Consider the following 22886-nt stretch of genomic DNA (forward strand, 5'->3'; position numbering starts at 1 on the left):
TCCCACATCTCCACTCTTGAACTCCACCCCTACAACCACAACAAGGATAGAACCCCCCCCTCTCCCCCCCGGTCCTCACCTTCCACCTTACCAACCTCCGGATACAACACATCATCCACTGCCATTTCCACCACCTACAGTCAGACCCCAACACCAGAGATATATTTCCCTCCCCACCCCTATGAGCATTCCGCAAAGACCATTCCCTCCCTGACTCCCTCGTTAGGTCCACGTCCCATACCAACCCATCCTCCACTCCTGGCAAAGCAAGCTAAGACAAACAATAGTTTCATGTTGCCACCACAAAAGGTGTAAAACCTACATCCACACCTCCCCCCCCTCACCTCTATCCAAGGCCCTAAAAGATCCTTCCATATCCAGCAGACATTTTCCTGAACATCCAACCACCTCATCTAATGTGTCTGTTGCTCTCTATGTGGTCTCCTCTATATTGGGGAGACAGGATGCCAACTCGCAGAATGTTTCAGAGAACATCTCTGGGACACACACACCAAATAATCCCACCGCCCTGTGGCCAACCACTTCAGCTCCCCCTCCCACTCTGCCAAGGACATGCAAGTCCTGGGCCTCCTCCACCACCAAATCCCAACCACCTGACTCCTGGAGGAAGAATGCCTCATCTTCCACCTTGGGACCCTCCAACTACGCAGCATCAATGTTGATTTCACCAGTTTCCTTATCTCCCCCCTCCTCTCCATCTCATCCCAGATCCAACCCGCCAACTTGGCACCACCCTCTTGAACTGTCCCACCTGTCCATCTTCCTTCCCACCTATCTGCTCCATCCTCCACTCAGACCTATAATCAGCCCTCCCCACCTGCACCTAACAATCACCTTGCTAGCTACCTTCCCCCTCCTATTTATCTCTCAGCTCCCTCACACATTCCTGACAAAGCGCTTATGCCCAAAACGTCAACTTTCCTGCTCCTCGGTTGCTGAATGACCTGCTGTGCTTTTCCAGCACCACACCTTTTGACACTTATCTCGTACATCTGCAGTCTTCACTTTCTCCTTTCACACAATGTTCAATTAATCTCAATGTTCACAGCAACCCTGTCTTGCAGTGCATTGTCTTTGTACACTGTGCCCCCTCAGCCAGAGATACCAGGCTCACAGTACTGATGCATTGTCTTGCCATTTTAGCACAGACACAAAGCCAGGAAGGTTTTCATAGTTGACAGCCATCCTCAGCCAATTCAAAGGAAATAGTTTTCGCTCTGGGGGTCCCTACACAGTAAATCAAGGGCAGCTCCTGTCTAGCGGCTTGCACACAATCAGCCAGCCACTCGGGGTGGTCACAGAAAGGTTTCTCTACACATTAGAGTGGAGGAGCCAAATGTTGGGCTACCCATCATTCGTCTAGACTCTTTCTACTGTGGGTTCTTTTCTTCCTGAACGACAGACAGGCAGATATAATGGGAGAAGAAATTAGGTGGCACAGTTGTTACGCTCATTGCAGGTGGTTTGTTGTCCTGCGCTAGTGATTAGGGAGTGCAGAGGACATACAAGGTTAGTTGTGTCAGGAGTTAAGCTGATGAGAGTGAGTGAATGCAGGCAACAATAAGAATGGTAGAGTGTAAGTCTTGATAAGAGGTGGCTACAGAAGCTTACACAGAATGAATGTGAGATATCAGAGAGAAGATAATGGCACTCACACTTGTGGAATGAAGAAGACTTAACTTTCTTCCCACATTTCTATGTAATCCTCCAGACAGCTGAGACTGCACTGACCCAGGAGGACATCTTGGACCAGGCTGGCATGATTAGATTAGATTAGATTAGATTAGATTAGATTAGATTAGATTACAGTGTGGAAACAGGCCCTTCGGCCCAACAAGTTCACACCGACCCGCCGAAGCGAAACCCACCCATACCCCTACATTTACCCCTTACCTAACACTATGGGGCAATTTAGCATGGCCAATTCACCTGACCCTGCACATCTTTGGACTGTGGGAGGAAACCGGAGCACCCGGAGGAAACCCACGCAGACACGGGGAGAACGTGCAAACTCCACACAGTCAGTCGCCTGAGGCGGGAATTGAACCCGGGTCTCTGGCGCTGTGAGGCAGCAGTGCTAACCACTGTGCCACCGTGCCGCCCAGATCTAGTGTCCATGATCTAGTGTCATGGACTCTTCTACTTGTTGTGAGGGAAGAGGGCGTCTCACGTGTGCACCACCCTGTCCTGGAGGGCCCCCAAGTTCCCTTGTCTGCCAATTCTAGGGCAAATGCCAGGAATCATACAGGCAACTCTGGATTAAATTCTTGTCCAAGTGGACAGCAGCCTTTTAAAGATGGTATCACTGCCAGTGATGCCAGTCAATTTTCCAATATCCTCCAGGTATAGCAAGCAATAAGACACGGTGGAAACTGGACAAAAGGGACAGCATGCTGGTGGATAATTAGTTAATGAGGTGAGGTTGATAAGACACAGCGATAGCACTGGCTAGACCTCATGCTAAAGAGTCATCCAAAAAATATTCAACTCCACTGGCACTTCACCAAAAATACTTAAGGTTCAGCTCTGAATATTTTATTATATAAATGCAACACAATAATCATTTGGGCAAGTTATCAGCAAATAGCTGGGTCCCCACAGATATTACCTCAGTAGAACTGAGGCTTTGTTTGGATAGCAGGAGTAAATAAAGAGGAAATTTTTTTGAAATTGAATAAATGGTCCAAGGTAAAAACAATCAAGCATTTGCTGTACAGCTAAACCTTTTTGCTTCAATTTTGAAATTTTAAAGAAAAGCCCATTCAACATCTTCGTTAGCATCATGTCCAGTGAATGCCACTGATGAGTCCATCAAACACAAGTTAAAATGACAAAAACAGCTGTTGAGGAAATACAACCACTGAGGACACTGATGTATTTAAACTTTCGTGACAAACTAAGATTACACAATCTTGGGCGACATCATTCCTCTGGATTGTAAGTACGTAATTTTGTTTAGTCCTACCACTGAGAAATAAAAACTGCATAGAAAATATTGTTCCTCCAGTTTGATGTCTTCAGCATGAAAACATCTTGAATGATGTTAAATGGACATTTCAAGTCTGGGGAAGAGCACAGTAGGCTGGCTTTCAAGAAGGTGGTCCATTTCCTCTGGAGAATTCGCTGACCACCACGATCACCCTGAAATGAAAAACAATAAGCAAACATCAGCAGAAGCTCATTGTATAACTGACCAGTAGATAACATATCCAAATGTCCAATCTTGGCCCAAGGTATTGCTTAGCGGAACGATTCACATTTAAGAGTGCTGGGGTGGAGAAATGGTACACCAAATGGGAGGAAAAGATCAGTGATATTAACTTCCATAAAGTCTCTTCCACCTGTCTTAAGAATGGGATGAATAGAATGTCCAATGTGATTTAGAAAAAAAAATTAATCAAGAGTCCCATTTGGTTCAGTGGGTACCTAACATTGTGGCACTTAGTGATGAGGAGACCATCTCTGATGAAATGTGTCAGCTCATTGTTAATCATTGGTAAATTTTCAGTTGCTAACTGGCTTACTCTGTGCTTTCAGCACTTTGTTTTGAAAAAAGTCTACTCGGTCACAGATTTACAATCTAGTTCAATAGAACGAAGAAATTAAATTCAAAATAGTTTATTGATCTTCTGCACATTTTTAGCACATTCTTGTTTGGATTAAAATAAATTCAGTCACACATTTATAATTTAGTTTAATGTAATTAAGCAATTATCCTGAAAACAGCTGCAGTGACCAGTTGTATCTACTGGGAGGAACAATTCATTTTTTTGGAATGTATACAATCACTTCAGTCCCTTTTGGTTGGGTGGGTATACTTGAATTCAACTTTTTGTATTACTTAATCACTAGCAACAGAAGATAGACTTCTCAAGAGTCAAGATCACCCCTATATTCACCATTTTCTTCCTCACAGTGAGCCTGTTATAAGATCACTGATACTGCTAGTAGATGTAATAAGAGCAATGTGTGCATTCAGTGCAACTCTGAAGTTTAAATTACTCCACCAGGCAGTCACACACAACTACAGGATGCTTTACGGCTTTTTCTTAAAAAGGGATCTTGTTTAATTATCGGAGGGATATTTGCTGTTGTTGGTTTGCCTTCTTTATTGAAGTTTGTCATTTCTTATATGCAAACAATCATCTGTTGTGCATTCTAACATTGGTTGTGAAGCCTGAGTGATAAATCAAAACTGTACACTTTTGCACAGCATACAATGGATGAGTTGTCTGATTTTGTTGGACTGCCCTGTATTTCTAGCTTGCCTTATGTTGTTAGCTGCTTATATTCTTCGAAAGGAGGGATATCAATGCTGGGAAATTGAGCATTCAGCAACTCACAGATGTTATACAGCAAGATTAGATGCAGAATAAAGTTTTATTTACTCAAACACAAAGATCTGTCTCAATTCTAAATGAGCTCTCCCCTTACCCTACATTCTGGGATTAGTGGCAATGATATAAAAAAGAATTAAACAAACACAGAAACTGCTAGAGAAACTCAGCAGGTCTGGCAACATTTGGGAAGAAAAAAAATTAACATTGAGTTTGATTTGGTTTGGTTTAGTAGCCATGATATTCAAATGGGGACAAGCATGAATGCTGTGCATCCATACTGAATTAAAACTGAGCTGTAAATATTCAACTTAACTTATTTCGTGGACTGAGGTCAGTTCTGTCCTATCAGTCGGGGCTTGATTTACACGAATGTCCAGGTGTTCAATGCAGCGCATGGCAATACTAGCATATTGCTGAGCATATTAAATCATAACAATTAAATTCTGCCACTGTAGAATTTTATAGACTACCTTATGTCAGCACCTACCTTACATACGCGAGCAATTCTTGAAACCACAAGTTTATTGTAAAATTCAAACTCAACAGCAGTTTCACTGAAGAAAAGGTAGATTTTATCATCATCTCCACCAGCACTTTCACTCTCTTGCACCACATCCAAGTGAATGAAATTAGGATCTGTTTTTTAAAAAAAACACATTACTACAACAATCCAGTGATCAATTTATCAAAGAAAAATGATCAGCTCCACAAAGGGAAATTTAGAGTACAGAAGAGGGCATTTTGGACTTGAAACATTAATGTTTTCCACACATGCTGCCAGATCTGAGTTTTTTCAATACTTGGTGCTTAGGAAATCTGCAAACTGCATAACAAGTTGATGATATTGAGTAGACAACAAGTGTGCTCTGAAACACAACACTTCACAAGATGCAAATGTGGCAGTAATGTTATAGTGTTAGCAAATATAAACCCAGTTCTATTTTGGTAAATATTTTTTACAAAGTATAGTATCTGGTTCAATCCAAAATAAGTATTTAATTCGTAAAATTCATGTAATTTGTTGCTACTAATATAATTTACGGTCTTACACATGAGTTCCCCAAGTTAAACAAATTAGACAGTGTAAAATGTAGATTTGATCTCCCCAGTCTGCCCAGTTTCCAATCGCAGTGCATTACCAGAGGTGATTAAATAGAAACAAGGCATCTACACACAAGAAATGCAAATAAAGGTTTAGGAGAACCATCATTGAGTCACTCATGTACTAGCTAGTGAATAAATTTGAATATTTGGGAGACTATCAGTTGATTATTTGATTAGCTTAGCATGTACTCTCAAGCAAGCCAGGAAACTGTTAATAATTTAACCTCGAGTAATCAAGCAGTAAGACACTTAGTTCAAATCTTGCTTGGATTGATCCATTGTGCCTTTTACCCTCAATCGTCTGGGAAGTAATTTATTGGGGAGGGATTTAATCATGCTCTTGGGACTGGAAATTGGAGTATGGGACTGGAGATTAGTGACACAAATGGCCATCCTGACCGAGGAAGAGGAGAGAGAAATAGAACCCACGGTATGGGCTCAAGAAGGGAATCGCGGAGGATTACAAATACCTCCTTTGGAGATCAGTTTAAAGAGAAAGGGAGACGTAGTACGCGAAAGACAGTATCCAATTTCAACAGAGGGATGCAGGGGATTGCAGCTGGTAATTGAGGGGTTGATTGAGGATGGATTATTGGAGCCCTGCATGTCCCCTTACAATACCCCTATTCTTCCAGTAAAGAAATCGGACGGCACTTACCGTCTGGTACAAGACCTGAGGGCATTGAACCAAATAGTACAAATCCACCACCCTGTGTTCCCTAACCCCCATACACTATTGAGTAAGATTCCCCATGACCATAAATGGTTCAGTTTAGTGGATCTAAAAGATGGCTTCTGGGCATGTCTACTGGCAGAAGGAAGTAAGGAATATGTTTGCCTTTGAGTGGGAGGATCCAAAGACAGGATGAAAACAACAGTACAAATGGACAGTACTCCCACATCGATTCACTGAATCCCCGAATCTCTTTGGTCAGGTATTGGAACAAGTCTTGGAGGAATTCAGTAGTCCCGAAGGGACTACTCTGTTACAATATGTGGATGATCTTCTGGTAACAGGCAAGAGGAGAGACAAAGCAATAGAGGCCACAAACAAATTACTAAACTTTCTGGGACAACAAGGATTGAGGGTCTCCAAGAAGAAATTACAGTATGTAGAAAAGGAAGTTCAGTATTTGGGACATCTAATCAGTAAAGGAAAATTAAAAGTAATCCCAGAAAGAATAAAGGGAATCGTGGAAATTCCACTGCCCAAGACCAAAAGGGAGTTGTGGAAATTCTCGGGGTTAACAGGGTACTGTAGATTATGGATAGACTCATATGCACAGAAACCAAAGAAATTATATCTGAAACTATTGGAGGAAGTACCTGAATTATTGAATTGGACAGATGGAGAGAGGAAATTGGTCGAAGAACTAAAGAAGAGCCTGATCCATGCCCCTGTCCTTGCATTACCCTCCCTAGACAAGCCCTTCCACTTGTTTGCCACAGTGGATAGGAGAGTGGCTCTAGGGGTCCTAACCCAGTGATGGGGGGAAATGAAACAACCTGTTGCCTATTTGTCTAAATTACTAGATCCAGAGTGTGTGCACGCAGTGGCAGCAACAGCCTTATTGGTAGAAGAAAGTCGGAAACTTACCTTTGGAGGACCCCTAATAGTCAGCACTCCACACCAGGTACAGACCATATTAAATCAGAAAGCAGGACGATGGCTCACAGACTTTAGGACCTTGAAATATGAGGCAATCTTAATACAGCAGAATTACCTCGTGTTAGTCACAGATAGTTGCTTAAATCCGGCCACATTCCTGTGGTGGGGAGAGGGGGAGGCCCCTGGTAATCCAGTACACGACTGCCTTGATATTATTGAATATCAGACGAAAGTGCAGATGGACTTAAGGGACATCCCGCTGCAGGCGGGAGCTTGGTTGTTTATCGATGGGTCCTCCCAGACGATTGAGGGTAAAAGGCGCAATGGATATGCTGTAGTAGACTGGATAGAGGGAAGCGTTATCGAGGCCGGGAGACAGCCCAAACTTGTGAACTCTATGCCCTAGCAAGAGCTCTCAGAGCCTTACAAGACAAGGAAGGAACGGTGTATACAGACTCCAAATATGCATTTGGAGTGGTGCACAGCTTCGGAAAAATTTGGCAAGAAAGAGGACTAATAAATAATCGAGGAAAAGAACTACCACATGAGGAATTGATAGAACGAGTACTAGAATCCCTGTTACTCCCGAGGGAAATAGCGATAGTTCATATAAATGGACATCAAAAGGGGAATGATCTGGAAGTAAGAGGAAATAGACTGGCCGATGAGGTAGCTAAAGAAGCGGCCCGGAATCCACAAGGAGTAGCGATATACTCCCTAATACCTGTAATTCCGGATCCTCAAGGTACCCTGTTGTTTACTGCAAAGGAGGAGGAGGAACTAAAAGATTTAGGGGCCGCAAAGACAGTGGTTGGACACTGGATGTTACCCGATGGGAGGGAGATGTTGAATAAAATAATGATGCAAGAGATTATGGCTGTCCTACATCAGGGGAGTTATTGGGGAGTGCAAGCAATGTGTGATTTAGTCTTAAGGAAATATGGATGCAAAGGGATATGTATGATAGCCAAACAGATATGTGAGGGATGTATAACATGCAGGAAGGTAAACAAGAAGGTGCTAAGGAAACAAGTCCCAGGAGGGAGAGAACCTGGGCTATGACCATTCCAGAGCATCCAGGTAGATTATACCAAATTACCCAGAGTGGCAAGACTGAGATATATATTGGTAATAGTTGATCATTTATCTGGATGGGTGGAGGCGTATCCTCTGGCCACTGCCACCGCAAGTAGGGTGTCCGAGATAATACTTGAACACATAGTTCCCAGATACGGGATAGTGGAGTTTATAGATTCGGATCAGGGAACTCACTTTACTTCCAAGGTACTCCAAAGAACGATGAAGGGGTTAGGAATCTCCTGCGAGTTCCACACCCCTTGGCACCCACCCTCATCAGGAAAGGTTGAGAGAATGAACCAGACACTCAAGAGGCAGTTATCTAAATTAATAATAGAAACCAGAGTCCCTTGGACTGAGTGTTTACCTATAACCCTTTTGCGAGTACGGACGACTTCAGGGAAAGATTTGGGGCTGTCCCCTTATGAGATATTGTTTGGCCGGTCCTTACCTGGGAACAAAAGGGGAACTGCCAATCCCAGAAACTAGAGACTTGTTCTTAAGTATATACTGGGCTTGTCCTCCTCTTTGCCTTGCCTCAGGAAACAGAGTGTCTGGTTCATTCTCTCAACCTTTCCTGATGAGGGTGGGTGCCAAGGGGTGTGGAAATGCCAGGAGATTCCTAACCCCTTCATCGTCCCCTAGAGTACCTTGCAAGTAATGTGAGTTCCCTGATCCGAATCTATACACTCCACTATCCTGTATCTGGGAACTATGAATTCACCGTTCATCCTATCCAGCTAGGAGATTGAGTCCTAATTAAGTCATGGACAGAAACTAAATTGCGACCGGATTGGGAGGACCGTACCAGGCTCTTTTGACTACCGAAACGGCGATAAGAACGGCGGAGAAAGGCTGGACTCACTACATTAAGGGACCAGTGGAATCCCCGGTTGAGAAAGAAGTCTGGACAGCCAAATCAAAGAACCACTGAAACTCAGACTAAAAAGTCTTTAAGTGACTGATTATACCGTGGCGACGCGAGCGCTGGATGGTTTTTTTTATAGATTGCATGTAAAGTCTCTCGGTGCTTCAATACTATTGTAGAATGCTGGGGATGTTTAGGGTTATGATATTAGCTCTCATAGTATTGGGATTTTGTCAAACATCATCTTCATACTTGTTATTAACGGTCCCAGAGTCTGATAATCCGCAAGTAATAGATGCCGATGCATGCAGCTTAGTAAATTGTGGGGATGTAGATAATCAGAGACAGTACAGCAGCTCAGAGATACATCTTAAGTCCTTGGGGATGGTACTTGGTATACTGGTCTTGTCACAGTACACCAGGCCCCCTTCCGACCAGCTCTCGATTGTCCCGATAAAAAGTGTAACCCAATATACTTAACGATAAAGAAAACCACATGGCACGAAGTGATTCTGGGGGGGGCACCTGTCAGGCACAATTAAATGAAACATTTGGGATAGAAATGAAAACAAACGGGAAGGATTTCTCAGGCTGTTGTTTCCAAATTAGCGTAGGAAAGGGGAAATGGGCAGAACAACTGGATAATAAGATACAAGATTTCACCCCTCCCGAAGACCCTAAGGGTGGTAATGCCTGGGTTGAATGGGTAAAGTATACTGTAAAAAGTCTGATTAAGAGCAATTGCTATGCATGTGCCTCTAGTAGACCAGTGGCCCAGGTCGTCCCCTTTTCCGCTCGAGTGGAAGTGAGACAGGAAGGGCATGAAATGTATGATAGCCCTGTATCAGGATAAGACTGCATGGAATGAGAGGAACTTTACCTCCCTATCTCTAATGTTCCCTCCCTTGGAGAAGAAAGACTTCAAAGCTCCCCTACGTTTTCAGCCGCAGTCGGTAATCACATGTCGTGTGTACGGAGACAAGGTACAAATCCGTCCAGAGACTTGGGGAAGCTGAAATTACGTATAGAAATTGATAATGTCACCGAAACAGACAAGGGGGAGAACTACTCAGCACTGAAGATTCCCTGAGCAGACCTGTGGTGGTACTGTGGAGGCAAAATATTGAGACCCACCCTACCTCCAGATTGGAGAGGGATTGCGCAATTGTACAATTGGCAATCCCATTCACCTTGGCATTTGAAAAGGAGAAGATAGCAATAAAAAGGGGGAGGAGTAAAAAATCATTATTAGACACCTCTTTTGATGATAGGATTTATCTATACCCTATCGGAGATCCTAGAGGGGTACCGGATGAGTACAAGGCTCGTAACCAGATTGCAGGCTCTATTCTGGTGGGTAATGATCAACAAGCATATGGACTGGATAAACTATATTTTCTATAATCAGCAAAGATTCATCAATTACACTAGGGATGCAGTCAAAGGCAGAACAGCTTGATACAACCAGTAGAATGGCCCAGGAAAACAGAATGGCCTTAGATGTGTTCTCAGCTGAAAAAGGGGGTGTATGCGTGATGTTAGGAGAGAGCTGTTGTACTTTTATTCGAAATAATACAGCACCTGACGGGTCAATCCCTCGTGCCTTGCGAGGATTGACCACCTTGGCGGAAGAACTGGCTGAGAATTCAGGAGTAGACACATCACTCATGGGATGGCTGGAATCATGGTTTGGGAAATGGAAGGGAGTGGTAGTCTCCATCCTCACCTCCCTGATAGTGGTAGCAGGAGTACTGGTAGCAATTGGCTGTTGTATCATACCTTGTGTACGGGGACGAACCCAAAGGCTGATTGAGACAGCCTTGGAAAAACAGATGACCCTAAAAAGTAATCAGGCAGAGGAACTCTACCTCTTGAACAATGAGGGATGAGTGACCTTTAGGCCAAGATGGACGAAGTCTCAGGGATGATGCTTGCAAATTTGGGGGCGACATGTGAGAGAAATGCAGAAAACAACAATTATTTTTAAAAAGGGGAAATTGTGAGAGGCGCTTGCAAATGTTGTTGTTTCTGCAAAAATCACAAGGCTGAATCATGAGGGGGGTTGTATGTTAAGCTACATATGCTTGCATAAACAGCTACAAGTAGCTGCATCTTGCTTCTGCAGAAATCGCAAGGCGGAATCATGAGGGTGTATACCAAGAAATAACTAACTGAAAAGGGAGGTGGTTGACTGGTAGAAACAGATGCATTGACATGACAGTTGCAATTGTCACACACATAGGGAGTTAGTATGAACAAGATAACCAAATAAGACCCAGTGTTGCATCAGCAAAAGTAATAAGACCCAGCTATCAAGGGGCGGGGGGGGGTTGGGTTGCACACTAACAACAGGCCACAGACAGATGTGGTAAGCCGATTAGATTAGCAGATGCACAGAGCAATACAACTGTCACATATGAGGTAAAAGGGGAGGTACAGGGAGGCTCATAGAAAACTGTATAAATGTGCAATAATATTATTCAGAAGTGTGCCTACTTTGTGGTCACCCGGGCTTCCAAGAACATATGAATAAAGACTGCTTCAGAATTTGACTCGGACTGAAATTATTGAACAGTGAGCTTCGTTTCTCACACTTCTCAAAACTTCTCATTTTAATGATACAGGGAGAATTTTCACAAACTCCTAGGTTTCAGCTTTTGAGTAAGCTCAAGATAATCCTATTTGTAACAGCATCATTAGTAACCAAGAATGTTTAAACAAGTGCTTTAATTCCCAAAAGCACCAAATAAAAATTGGTTGGTTTCATTTTATTACTTTGTTTAAAAAGTGGTTAACTGTCTTCAGTAGCCTATCTGCAGCAAAATAAAAACAAATAATCAGTGAACAAAATTCCTCTAGCTTTTTCCTTTCAATGTTGTAGTTGACATAACAAACCAAAAGTTTACACCTTCTCCACTGTGCTTCCTGCCCAAAAAATGAAAAAAAATTCAGAATGGTGAAAAGAACCCACTGGGGACTTTCAGCATCACACACAAGAATTGTGCTCACCATTTAGCCAGGAAATCCAGTTTTCAGACCTCAGGTTGTTTTGCAGGCTACGCAATAGAATATACTCAGTTCCAAGGAAGTTATTGGCTGTTGCAGAGTAGAATTCTCCATCTAAAATACATGAAATTATGTTAATCTAAATATCAATAGAAACTACAGCTGTCACACCTTGCAATGTCAATAAATTCAAATTTATTAGAATGGGAGTTACATTTCCAATTTCTAATCATTCTACTGTTTCCAGCTGGCTAATTGAATGTTTGAATCTCATTACATGCTTTATCCAGCTTTCAATCTAAATGACACACATTCTTTCTATTCATCTCTCTTGAAGCATGCGATTGACGTTGAAATAGGTGTCAGGTATGACTCTGTAGTAGGACTCTCAGAGGGGTCAAAAGTGCATGTGTTCCAACTGCACAGCAGAGACTCCACTGCAGTGCAGGGAATGCTGTACTATCCGACATGCTGTCATTCAGATTTGACTTTAACCAGAGGCCTTGTCTGTCCTCTGTAGGTGCACAGAAGGTGTCTACATGACTGCTGGGGAGACAGAGAGCACGAGAGCCCGCTCGCACGCGCGCGTGTGTGTGTATGTATATATGCGTGTGTGAGATATAGAGAGAGAGAGAGAGAGAGGAGTGGAACAGCTCCACAACACAACTGGTGGATGTTGACGTAATTACACCTTCCCACTCTTATTCATTGAGTCATAGAGATGTACAGCACGGAAACAGACCCTTCAGTCCAACTTATCCATGCCAACCAGGTATCCCAACCCAACCTAGTCACACCTGCCAGCACCTAGCCCATATCCCTCCAAACCCTTCCTATTCATATACCCATCCAGATGCCTTTTATATGTTGCAATCATATTAGCTGACGACAAGCCAACATCAGGGCTGATCTCAAAAAAAACATTGTTTTCTTGGCGCAATACCACACCAGGCAGAACTCTCTCACTTATCTGCTCCATTTTGTTCTATTGCTTCTGGACCTAATGTATTGAACAAAATACTGCTCAACCTCGAACTGCACAGCATTTCTACTATCCTCAAGTTTCACTTCAGAATTCCAGAGTCAGCAATTTTCTGGGCAAAGAAATGTTGTCCGTTTTGGAGCCTAAATTCCAATAAAGTTTTCGTCCATTATTAGTGGTGCTTCTCATGTTGGTTCTGCATTTGGGGATAATGCCACTACTAGGTGGAGCAACACAATGTTGTTTCAGATGTGGTGGACAAATAACGTAAAGTTGCTATAGTTCCAGAGGACCACAGGGTTGCTCTCTCATTAGAGACAACTAGTGGTGGTTTAACCCAAAGGACAACGCGCTTCAGGTGAGGGGAGACATTGAAGCGCAGAACCTTCAAGATAACCTCACTTGGATGGGAAACGAACCTGCGATATTAGCACACTTTACATCATAAAGCAGCCGTCTTGCCAACTGAACCAATCCCATTATAGTAGGGAATCTAGTAAACAGGAACAATAGTTAATTCTTGATCAGATCCAGAAAACAAGTCTGTTCTGCAATAAGGACTTTCACCAAATTTAGAAACTCTGGCATTTGAAATTCAGCCCCATCGAATTTCAGAACAATAAAATGTACAGAATGTATTACAAGAAGTAACTACAGCTTTGCATCCCAAATACCCACTGAAATTGTTTCAATCACTTCTTGTTAAACTGCAGCGTTGGTGCATCTATGCACAAGCAAATGGATCATAGTGGACATTTTTAATGTTGCACTCTTATCTCAGCATTGATAACACATAATCCATTAACCTATTGATCAGCTGTAGCTTAAGGTTCCATCCAGACATGATTACATCTTTAATCTCACATTTAATTACACTACTATCGAAGTGTTGCAGGTTCTGTGCTGCTGCCATTTGGCGGCTATTTTATACTGAAGCCCTCACTTGTTCACGTGCATATAAAAGATCTCATGGCACTTTCCAAAGAACAAAAGGTGTTCATGTGTCCTGGTCAACATTCTGCCTCTGTGGCTATGAACAAAAATATATTAACAGACCATTTATCTAAACTGTTGTTTCTGGCATTGTGCTGACTGCATATCTACATAACATTAAATACTGTACAGAAGTAATTCCTTAGACACAAGCTTATTTTTAGTTTAATTCATTCATGTGATGTGAGCCAGGCCAGCATTTATTACCTGTCCCTAATTACTGAGGGTATTTAAGAGGCAACCATATTGCTATGGGTCTGGAATGATCAGATTGAAAACAACAAGGTTGATGTCCTTCTCTAAAGGATATTAGTTAACCAAATATGTTTTTACCACAATCAACTGCAGTTACATGGAACATTGCAATCTCCAATTTCAGATTTTTGTTTAAAATCACTTCCAAATTTCACCAACTACCCGAATGGGATTTGAACCTTTAACCCTAGAACTTTTGGATTACTAGTCTGAATTGCTGGTTTGGTGACATTAACAAGATGCCACTGCCTCCCTTACTAAATTCTCTCTTACTTACAGTGCAAGAACTACAAATCAAAAATATTTCCAAAGATGATCATTTACATTACATACCAACCATCAAAGAGGCATATCTCTGAATAGGGTCAAATGGGCACTGTCCTTTACTCTCTTCTGGCTTGTTTTCCAGTTCAATTTTGCCATTGTTAATTACCTATCAAATAACAGATGTGTTATTTTATGTATGTCACATTCTATGGAGGTAAGATTGCAACGACAATGTGTGAACAGGACTTCTTATAACATTGTAGTTTGGAACAAAAGAAAGGACAGGTAGTCCAATCATTCAATGAGTTCTTATACAGTAGAGTACGAAAGCCAATTTAGATGCTCACTTTAATCCTTTGCAAAGAACACACAATTTTATTCACAGATATAATTTTTTTTGTTACTTTGGTACAAAATTCTCTTTTTTCCCTCTCCCAGCAAAAAATTTACAAGGATATAAATCCAGTAGGTCAAGATGCACAGCGGAGTAGCACACTATTTTAACTACCCTGTGACCCAGGTTTGGCCCAGCTTGAGTTTCATATCTCCTGGATAAGGAAATGGAATGGGACAGTGAAAAAAAATCAAACATTTCAGTCTGGATCACTATCATGTGATTCTTGTTTGAAAATGGATGTGTGAACTTTGATGGGAACAAAATCTGGCTTAACTGTGATGACTGTGATGACAGAATAGTGCACGAGCAATGAAAGATGTTAGATATCATACATTCATAGTCAATGTGTGTAGAACCATGTTTACTGTCTTTGGATATAAGTGAGAATGGCCACTTGATACAAGTTATCTGAAAACTGTACATCTGCAGGAGTAGATCCTTCAGTATCAGTATGGAGGGCAAGGTGGAAAAGGAAAAAAAATGAGCGAAATATACAGAAGGCAAGGAGAACAGGAGAAGTTTTAACTAAAAGAAATTTCAAAATCAATTGTATAAGGAATCTTCAAAAGGAGAGAGAATGTGGCCTTGATTAATTATATTGCCTCCACTAGTACCTCAGCCTGATGTGTTGTAGTGGTTTGGTATCTGGCGAACCACAAACCAGAGATAGAATCAGGAAAATCTATGTCACATATTGAAACTGTTTCTGCATATCACTTCAGCAATACCACCTCATTCAGTACAGAATAGCAATGTGTAAGGTACATTTCGAATTTTACTTTGGTTACACAATACATTTTTATGTTCTGTAGGTTTCAGTGTAATTGAACAGGTTCTGTAATGTAGCTTTCTTTATAAAGGTAATTTAATACTCAGTAACCAAGCTTATTGTTGACAAAATATAATATTAAAATTAGTATTTCTATGGCAAAATCTGTGGCAATGAGCTGCAGATAATATCTCATATTGTTCATTTTTATCACAAAGTAGAACTAGATTAGCTACTGGTAAGATCTGTACAGGTAAGATTTCACATATCAATTTTTACATAAATTACAATATCAATTCTTTGTTCATACTTTACTTCAGTTAAATTGTATGGTATGAAATAAGCTGAAAAAAATTCACAATGTGAATTGATCTGAACTCACACCTCACTTCAGTGCAAAATTCGAAACTAAAATATTAATCCAATGAATGTGATACTAATCTCTACAGGTGTACTGACCATATAATCACATGTCGGCTGAAATGCATTTGTTCCACAAACGTACATTCTAGTTTCAGTTAAACGTTGGAGAATGCGTATGTAGTTGCGGCAATCAGTCTACAATGAAAAAAATAATTAGCTTAAAATCTTGAAGACAATGGGTGCCCTTTACCAACTAATACAACTCACAGATTAACGTCAACAGACAAAGCTGGGAACTATAGACCAGTAAGTATAGACCAGTTACTTGAGAAGATTCTGAGAGACAAGATATACATGCATTTGGAAAGACAGGGTTTGATTAGGAATAGCCAGCATGGCTTTGTGTGTGGGAGATCATGCCTCATAAATTTGTTAGAGTTCTTTGGTGAAGTAATCAGGAATGTTGACAAGGGTAGGGTGAGAGATGTAGTCTATTTGGATTTCAGTAAGGCCTTTGATAAAGTACCACTGGGTAGGCTGTCTGGAAAATGCATAGAATCCAGGGGGACCTAGCAAATTGGATACACAATTGGCTTGATGGTAGGAAGCAGAGGGTAATACTTGCAGAATATTTGCAGGATTGGAGGCCTGTGACTAGTGGAGTGCCTCAGGGGTTGGTGCTGAGCCCCTTGCTGTTTGTTATCTATATCAATGATTTGGATGAGAATATCCAAGGCATGATTAGAAAGTTTGCAGATGACACTAAAATATGAGGCATCTTGGACAGTGAGGAAGGATATCAGAAATTGCAGCAGGACCTTGATCAGCTGGAAAAGTAGGCCAAGAAATGGCAAATGGAGTTTAATATAGGAAAGTGTGAGATCTTGCATTTTGGAAAGTCCTGAAGAAGGGCTCATGCCTGAAACGTCAATTATCCTGCTCCTTGGATGTTGCCTGACCTGCTGCGCTTTTCCAGCAACACATTTTCAGCTCTGATTTTCAGCATCTGCAGTCCTCACTTTCTCCTTTTGGAAAGTCAAATAAAGGTAGGAGCTTCACGGTGAATGGCAGGGCCTTAACGAGTGTAGTAGAACAGAAAGACCTTGGAGTTCAGGTGCATAGTTCTCTGAAAGTGAAGTCTTGGCACACTGGCCATCATCAGTCAGGGCACTGAATATAGAAGTTGGGAATTTGCAGTTGTACTGGACGTTAGTGAGGCCACACTTGGAGAATTGTGTTCAGTTTTGGTCATCTTGTTATAGAAAGGATGTTATGAAATTAGAAAGAGTGCAGAAGAAACTTACAAGCTTGTTGCCAGGACAGAAGAGTGTGAGTTATAGATAGAGTTTGGACAAGCTAGGAGTGTTTTCTTTAGAGCGTAGGAGACTGAGCAGGGATTTTAAAGAAGTGTAGAAGATCATGAGAAGTACAGATAGGGTGAATGCACTCAGTCTTTTTCCCAGTGTTGGGAATCAAGGATTAGAGGGCATCAGTTTAAAGTTAGAGGGGAAAGAATAAATGGGAACTTGAAGGGCAACTTTTTTTTTTAAACACACAGAGGGGGTTATGGTTATGAAATAAGCTGCCAGCGGACGTGGTTGAGGCAGGTACATGAACAACATTTAAAAGGCATTTGGAAAAATACATGGATAAGAAAGGTTTAGAAAGATATGTGCAGGGAAATAGAGTTAAAGTGGATGGCCATTTTGGTCAGCATTGACCAGTTTGGGCCAAAGGGCCTATCTCCATGCTGTAGGACTCTATGACTCTGAATTCAGATCCAATTATGGGTGATATGAAATTCAGAAGGATAGAAAACTGAAAGGGACTTTTACTGCTGCAGTTAGGCTACAAAGTAAGATGCAATATCAATATGGTTTACTCATTTTGTGATTACTATTCCCTCAGTCAATGACAGAACATAAAAGTATTTTAAAATTGATATAAAATATTATATAAGCATAAGGTATGATTTACAGATTGGTCTACTCCTCTGATCAAGGAGCTATAGCTTAGGCGCATGTTATATTGTTATGACATGGTGTGAACCCTTCTGTTAATTAAACCAAACACCCAGAAAAGCTCACCTTGCCTCGTAATCTGTTAAAATAAGTGACAGAATTCCCAAATTCCACTATTGAAAAAGTTAATATCAATTTGTTTTACTCTAAAAGTGAACATTAAATAATAACTATTCTGAACTCTAAACATCCCTTTCTCTTAACTGCTTATTATCTGCCTCCAATTCTATAACAATATACTGTTCCAAGACTTAATATACACTTAATGGTAAGTCCTAGGGAGTGTTGCTGAACAAAGAGACCTTGGAGTGCAGGTTCATAGTTTCTTGAAAGTGGAGTCGCAGATAGATAGGAGAGTAAAGAAGATATTTGGTATGCTTTCCTTTATTGGTCATAGCATTGAGTATAGGAGTTGGGAGGTCATGTTGCAGCTGTACAGGACATTGGTTATGCCACCTTTGAATATTGTGTGCAATTCTGGTCTCCTTCCTGTCGGAAAAATGTTTTGAAACTTGAAAAGGGTTCAGAACAGATTTACAAGGATGTTGCCAGGGTTTGAGGGTTTAAGCTATAGGGAGCGGCTGGGGCTGTTTTCCCTGGAGCGTCAAGGGTGAGGGGTGATCTCATAAAGGTTGATAAAATCATGAAGGGCATGGATAGGGTAAATAGACAGTCTTTTCCCTGGGGTGGGGGAGTCCAGACCTTGAGGGCATTGGTTTAGGGTGAGAGGGGAAAGATATAAAAAGGGATCTAAGGGGTAACTTTTTCACGCAGAGGGTGGTACATGATTGGGATGAGCTGCAAGAGGAAGTGGTGGAGGCTGATACAATTGCAACATTTAAATGGCATCTGGATGGGTATATGAATAGGTAGGGTTTGGAGCGATATGGGCCAAGTGCTGGCAAATAGGACTAGTTTAGGTTAGATTATCTGGTCAGCACAGATTAGTTGGATTGAAGGGTCTGTTACTGTGCTGTACTTCTCTATGACTCATAAGAGACTTATTAAAATTACATCAACTTAATTTCAAAACCACACAGCTGCTGTCATCTTGTGTGACTTCACTCTTCCAGCTACTGAATTCCCTGGGTCATCATCTTTCTATTTACTGCGAATATGTTTCATATGAAGAGATACCTTTAATAGAGAGTTTCCTAATTTCTTGGATCTCTTTCGATGGCAGTTGCTCTTTCTGCAATTTTCAAAATTTCTGCATTTTTATATCCCCAACATTGGACTGTCTCATTGGTTCAATGTTGGCTAAACAATAAATTCAAACTCTATTGGGCTTTAGTATCCTGGGGCATAATTTAAACTGGTTGGTTAAATTCAAATTGTTGTCAAGATAGCAACCAATTCAGGTATCCATTTCACAGCCAAATGTTACATATTTTCAATTTTCAAGTACACTCTGGGACTGCCATTAGTCATATACACAGGTGATTGTAATATTTCAGATGAGAACAGCATTCACTCTTTCGTAAAGGTACTGTACATGCCTTCAACTTCATAACAATATCAAAGGACAATGAAGTGTCAAAATTATCACTGAAGGGCAACTAGCTCTCATTCTAGAGAATGCCAAAATTATGCTGTACTACAGAAACTGGTATCAATCTCTCCTAGAAGTAAAATTGAGCATCAATTTCAACATGGTTATCAATCCAGAACAAAAATATAATTTTATTAAAAAGTTTAAATGATCTATTCATTTCACAAAATGTAATGCTGAAGTCAAGATTGCAATAATTAAAAAAGACATATGACATACTGAATTTAGATACATGTTTTGGCAAAATAAGCTTTGCTGGATGGCATAAAAGGCAAAAGGGTGCTCTGTAAGATTGCCAAAACAGATATGAGCTTGTGAAAAGTATGTGCATAATTTCACAAAAATTATCTATTTGTCAAAGCTTTTAAATCTGCTGGCCTTAAGCTTTTGGAAATAAAACTTACAATAAAATAGCAGTAAAATAGATTTTCTTTATCAGCTAACATAAGTCTGAGGACCAATACTACAGGATTTGAGCTGCTTGACAGATTTCATAAACTATCAATATACAGTGGGTGCCTGTAAACTCTCAGTTTGCCGGAAAACATCAAGTACTTGCAGTTTTGAAAGTGGGGATATGAATATAATGAATTATTTTATAAAGGATTAAGTACTTGAAAGAATTTAAATGCACGGAATGCCTTTTTTTGTGTTCTTTTCTTAAGTAATGAATTCATTAATTGTACTTAATAACATTTTATTTAATGTCAGCATAGATCCTGGCCATGGTAAATATTAGGTGTGTTGGCAAGGAGGTTCTAAGGGCAAAGAGTAGAGAGGCTTATGGGTTGACATGAGTTGATACTAAGTTGGCATGGCGGCTATAAAAAGACTATGGGATGGATAAAGACCATAGGTTGATACAGTGGAAATAAGATGACATTGGGTGGGTGGAGGTCATGAGATAGATATGAAGTGCAAGGAGAGGTGATGGGGTGAGCGGGATGGAGACTGTCTTTTGTTTTATAATTTAAATTTCAAATAGCTGCAGCAAAACCCTAGATCACCAAAGCAGGCCATTCCCACAACCCACCTTTGCACCCAGTAACCAACCTGCTATCTCCATCTGTTTCTGTCACTCCAGTTAATACACATCTCCTCAAAATGAAATTCAGATATGCAGGATAATTTCAGGCCCTTTACTCTCCAAGTCAGGTTTGAGAAGCTGAAATTTTCACAAATCTGAAATCTCAGGAATGAAAATTCAGGGTCTGCTCTCAGAAACCCTGTGGTATGGATGAAAAGCAAAAACATCACTCTTGGCTCCTGGGTTTCATCACAATAACATAGGATTGTGAAACTGAAAAGCAGGGTGGAATTAAGCTTGATGGCTATCCTCAATAGCTTTCTGATATTCCCCACCTATGTTCACACATGAAAAACTGCTGTGGGCAACTTGTGACCATACACCAGTGAACAGGTAAGGTGGTAGATTTGAATGATAGGACCTCAAGGAGATACAGAGGATCACAGGGACCATGGTGTGCATGTCCATAGATCCTTGAAGGGAGCAGGACAGGTAGATAAGGTGGTTAAGAAGGCATATGGGATACTTGCCTTAATCAGTCAAGGCATCGAATACAAGAATAAGGAGGACTCGATGGAGCTGCATACAACATTAGTTAAACCACAGTTGGACAACTGTGTGCAGTTCTATGTGCCACACTATAAGAGGGATGTGATCGCACTAGAAAGGATACAGAAGAGATTCTGCAGGATGTTGCCTGGACTGGAGTGTTTCAGCTATGAAGCAAGTTCAGATAGAGATTATTTTCGTTACACCAGAAGAGACTGAGGAGTGATCTGATTGGGCTGTACAAAGTTCTGATGGGCATAATTAGAGTAGATAGAGAGAGATTTGTCCCTTATTAGAAGGGTAAATAACCAGGGCTGTGTTTTAAAGTAAGGATCAGGAGGTTCAGAGGACACTTGAGAAAAATTGATTTTACATAAAGGGTTGAAAACATCTGGAACTCACTGTCTAAAAGGATGGTAGAGGCAGGAACTCTCAAGACATTTAAAAACTAATTCAGATGAATCCACTTGAAATGCCATAGCATACAATGCTATGGGTTAAATGTTGGAAAATAGGATTGGAATGGATGGATTTTGAACACCGGCATGATAGACCAAAGGGCCTTTTCATGTGCTGTAAAAACTCGAGACTCTCACAAAAACAAAATTTTGCTTTCGTTTTTACAAAACAAGCTTTTTCTGATATGAATGAATATCATTTATGTTCAAGAGTTGAGATGTTTCACTTCTTTGGAAATAGCCAGGAACAGACTAATGATAATTGACAGTTTATGGAAAGTCCTTGGTCACAAATCTTAATTTTGTTGTATATTTCTGAATAAATAGTAGATTGTTCTAATAAACCTGAAGTCACTTCAGAATGTTCCTATGTGCTAGGGCTCCACATTGTTATAAACCATTGTTGACGACAGCTATAAAGGTAGTTAGTTACCACTGCATACAATATTAATTGTAGAACATACCTCTCTTGACTTTCCTTTGTACATACACTCATTCCGTTTGCTTTCAGGAACAGCCCATATTGCCTGGAAAAAAAGGGAGAGGAAGTCTTGTAAACATGTACAATTAGAGATGAGCACAGAGTCATTATTTGAGGCAAGCTTGGGAGGCTTTAAACAAAATTTAAAAATGAAAGTACTGCAGGACTTGCACCATCTTTGCAAAGATGAACCAATTGATCTTTCAGTCATTATGACGAGTCATCAGAACAGATTATTAGAAAGATGAATCACATTTAAGAAGGAACACAAGGAAAAGGGAATAGGGAAAGATATGGCAAAAAAGTGACCTGTCCCAAAGAGACAAATAAATGACAGACCTAATGTCAATAGGAGACAAAGGAATGTATAATTACAGGAATCAATGAAATGAAAAGCACATTTTAAATAAAACATAGTTTGAACATGGGAATCATGAAAAACCTGAAGGTAGAGGCTTTAAGTGAAGTGGGTCAGGGATCTGATGACAAGGAGGCAAACCATCAGTCTGAGAGATGCTGGCCTGCACCTTTATTGCAGACTTTGAGGCACTACATGCTGCTCATAGAATCATAGAGTCATAGACAAGCATTGAGGCATGCACAAGCATCCAAAGGAAAACCCATGTATTCAAACCTTCATGCACCACCTGCATCACTTGGCACATTAGACTTATTGGTCATCTCAAATCATCGAACCGGTGCTGCAGCAAGTAATCTTTGATCCTGAGGGACTGTCTAAGAAGGACG

General features: G+C 40.9%; 1 protein-coding gene across 1 annotated transcript in view; it reads right to left on the reverse strand.

The window, feature by feature from the left end:
* Nucleotides 1-22886, reverse strand: part of LOC122565425 (semaphorin-4E-like) — a 117486-nt gene that overhangs the window by 25421 nt on the left and 69179 nt on the right. The window contains exons 4-9 of the mRNA XM_087975981.1: nt 22123-22185; nt 16148-16246; nt 14589-14688; nt 12029-12139; nt 4849-4997; nt 2987-3162 (exon numbers count right to left, since the gene is read on the reverse strand). Coding sequence (XP_087832107.1) covers nt 2987-3162; nt 4849-4997; nt 12029-12139; nt 14589-14688; nt 16148-16246; nt 22123-22185 — 698 coding nt within the window. The remainder of the gene's footprint in view (nt 1-2986; nt 3163-4848; nt 4998-12028; nt 12140-14588; nt 14689-16147; nt 16247-22122; nt 22186-22886) is intronic.

The sequence above is a fragment of the Chiloscyllium plagiosum genome, unplaced genomic scaffold (assembly GCF_037043375.1).
Source record: "Chiloscyllium plagiosum isolate Xiang-an unplaced genomic scaffold, Cpla_swu_hap1 HiC_scaffold_28, whole genome shotgun sequence".
NCBI classification, from domain to species: domain Eukaryota; kingdom Metazoa; phylum Chordata; class Chondrichthyes; order Orectolobiformes; family Hemiscylliidae; genus Chiloscyllium; species Chiloscyllium plagiosum.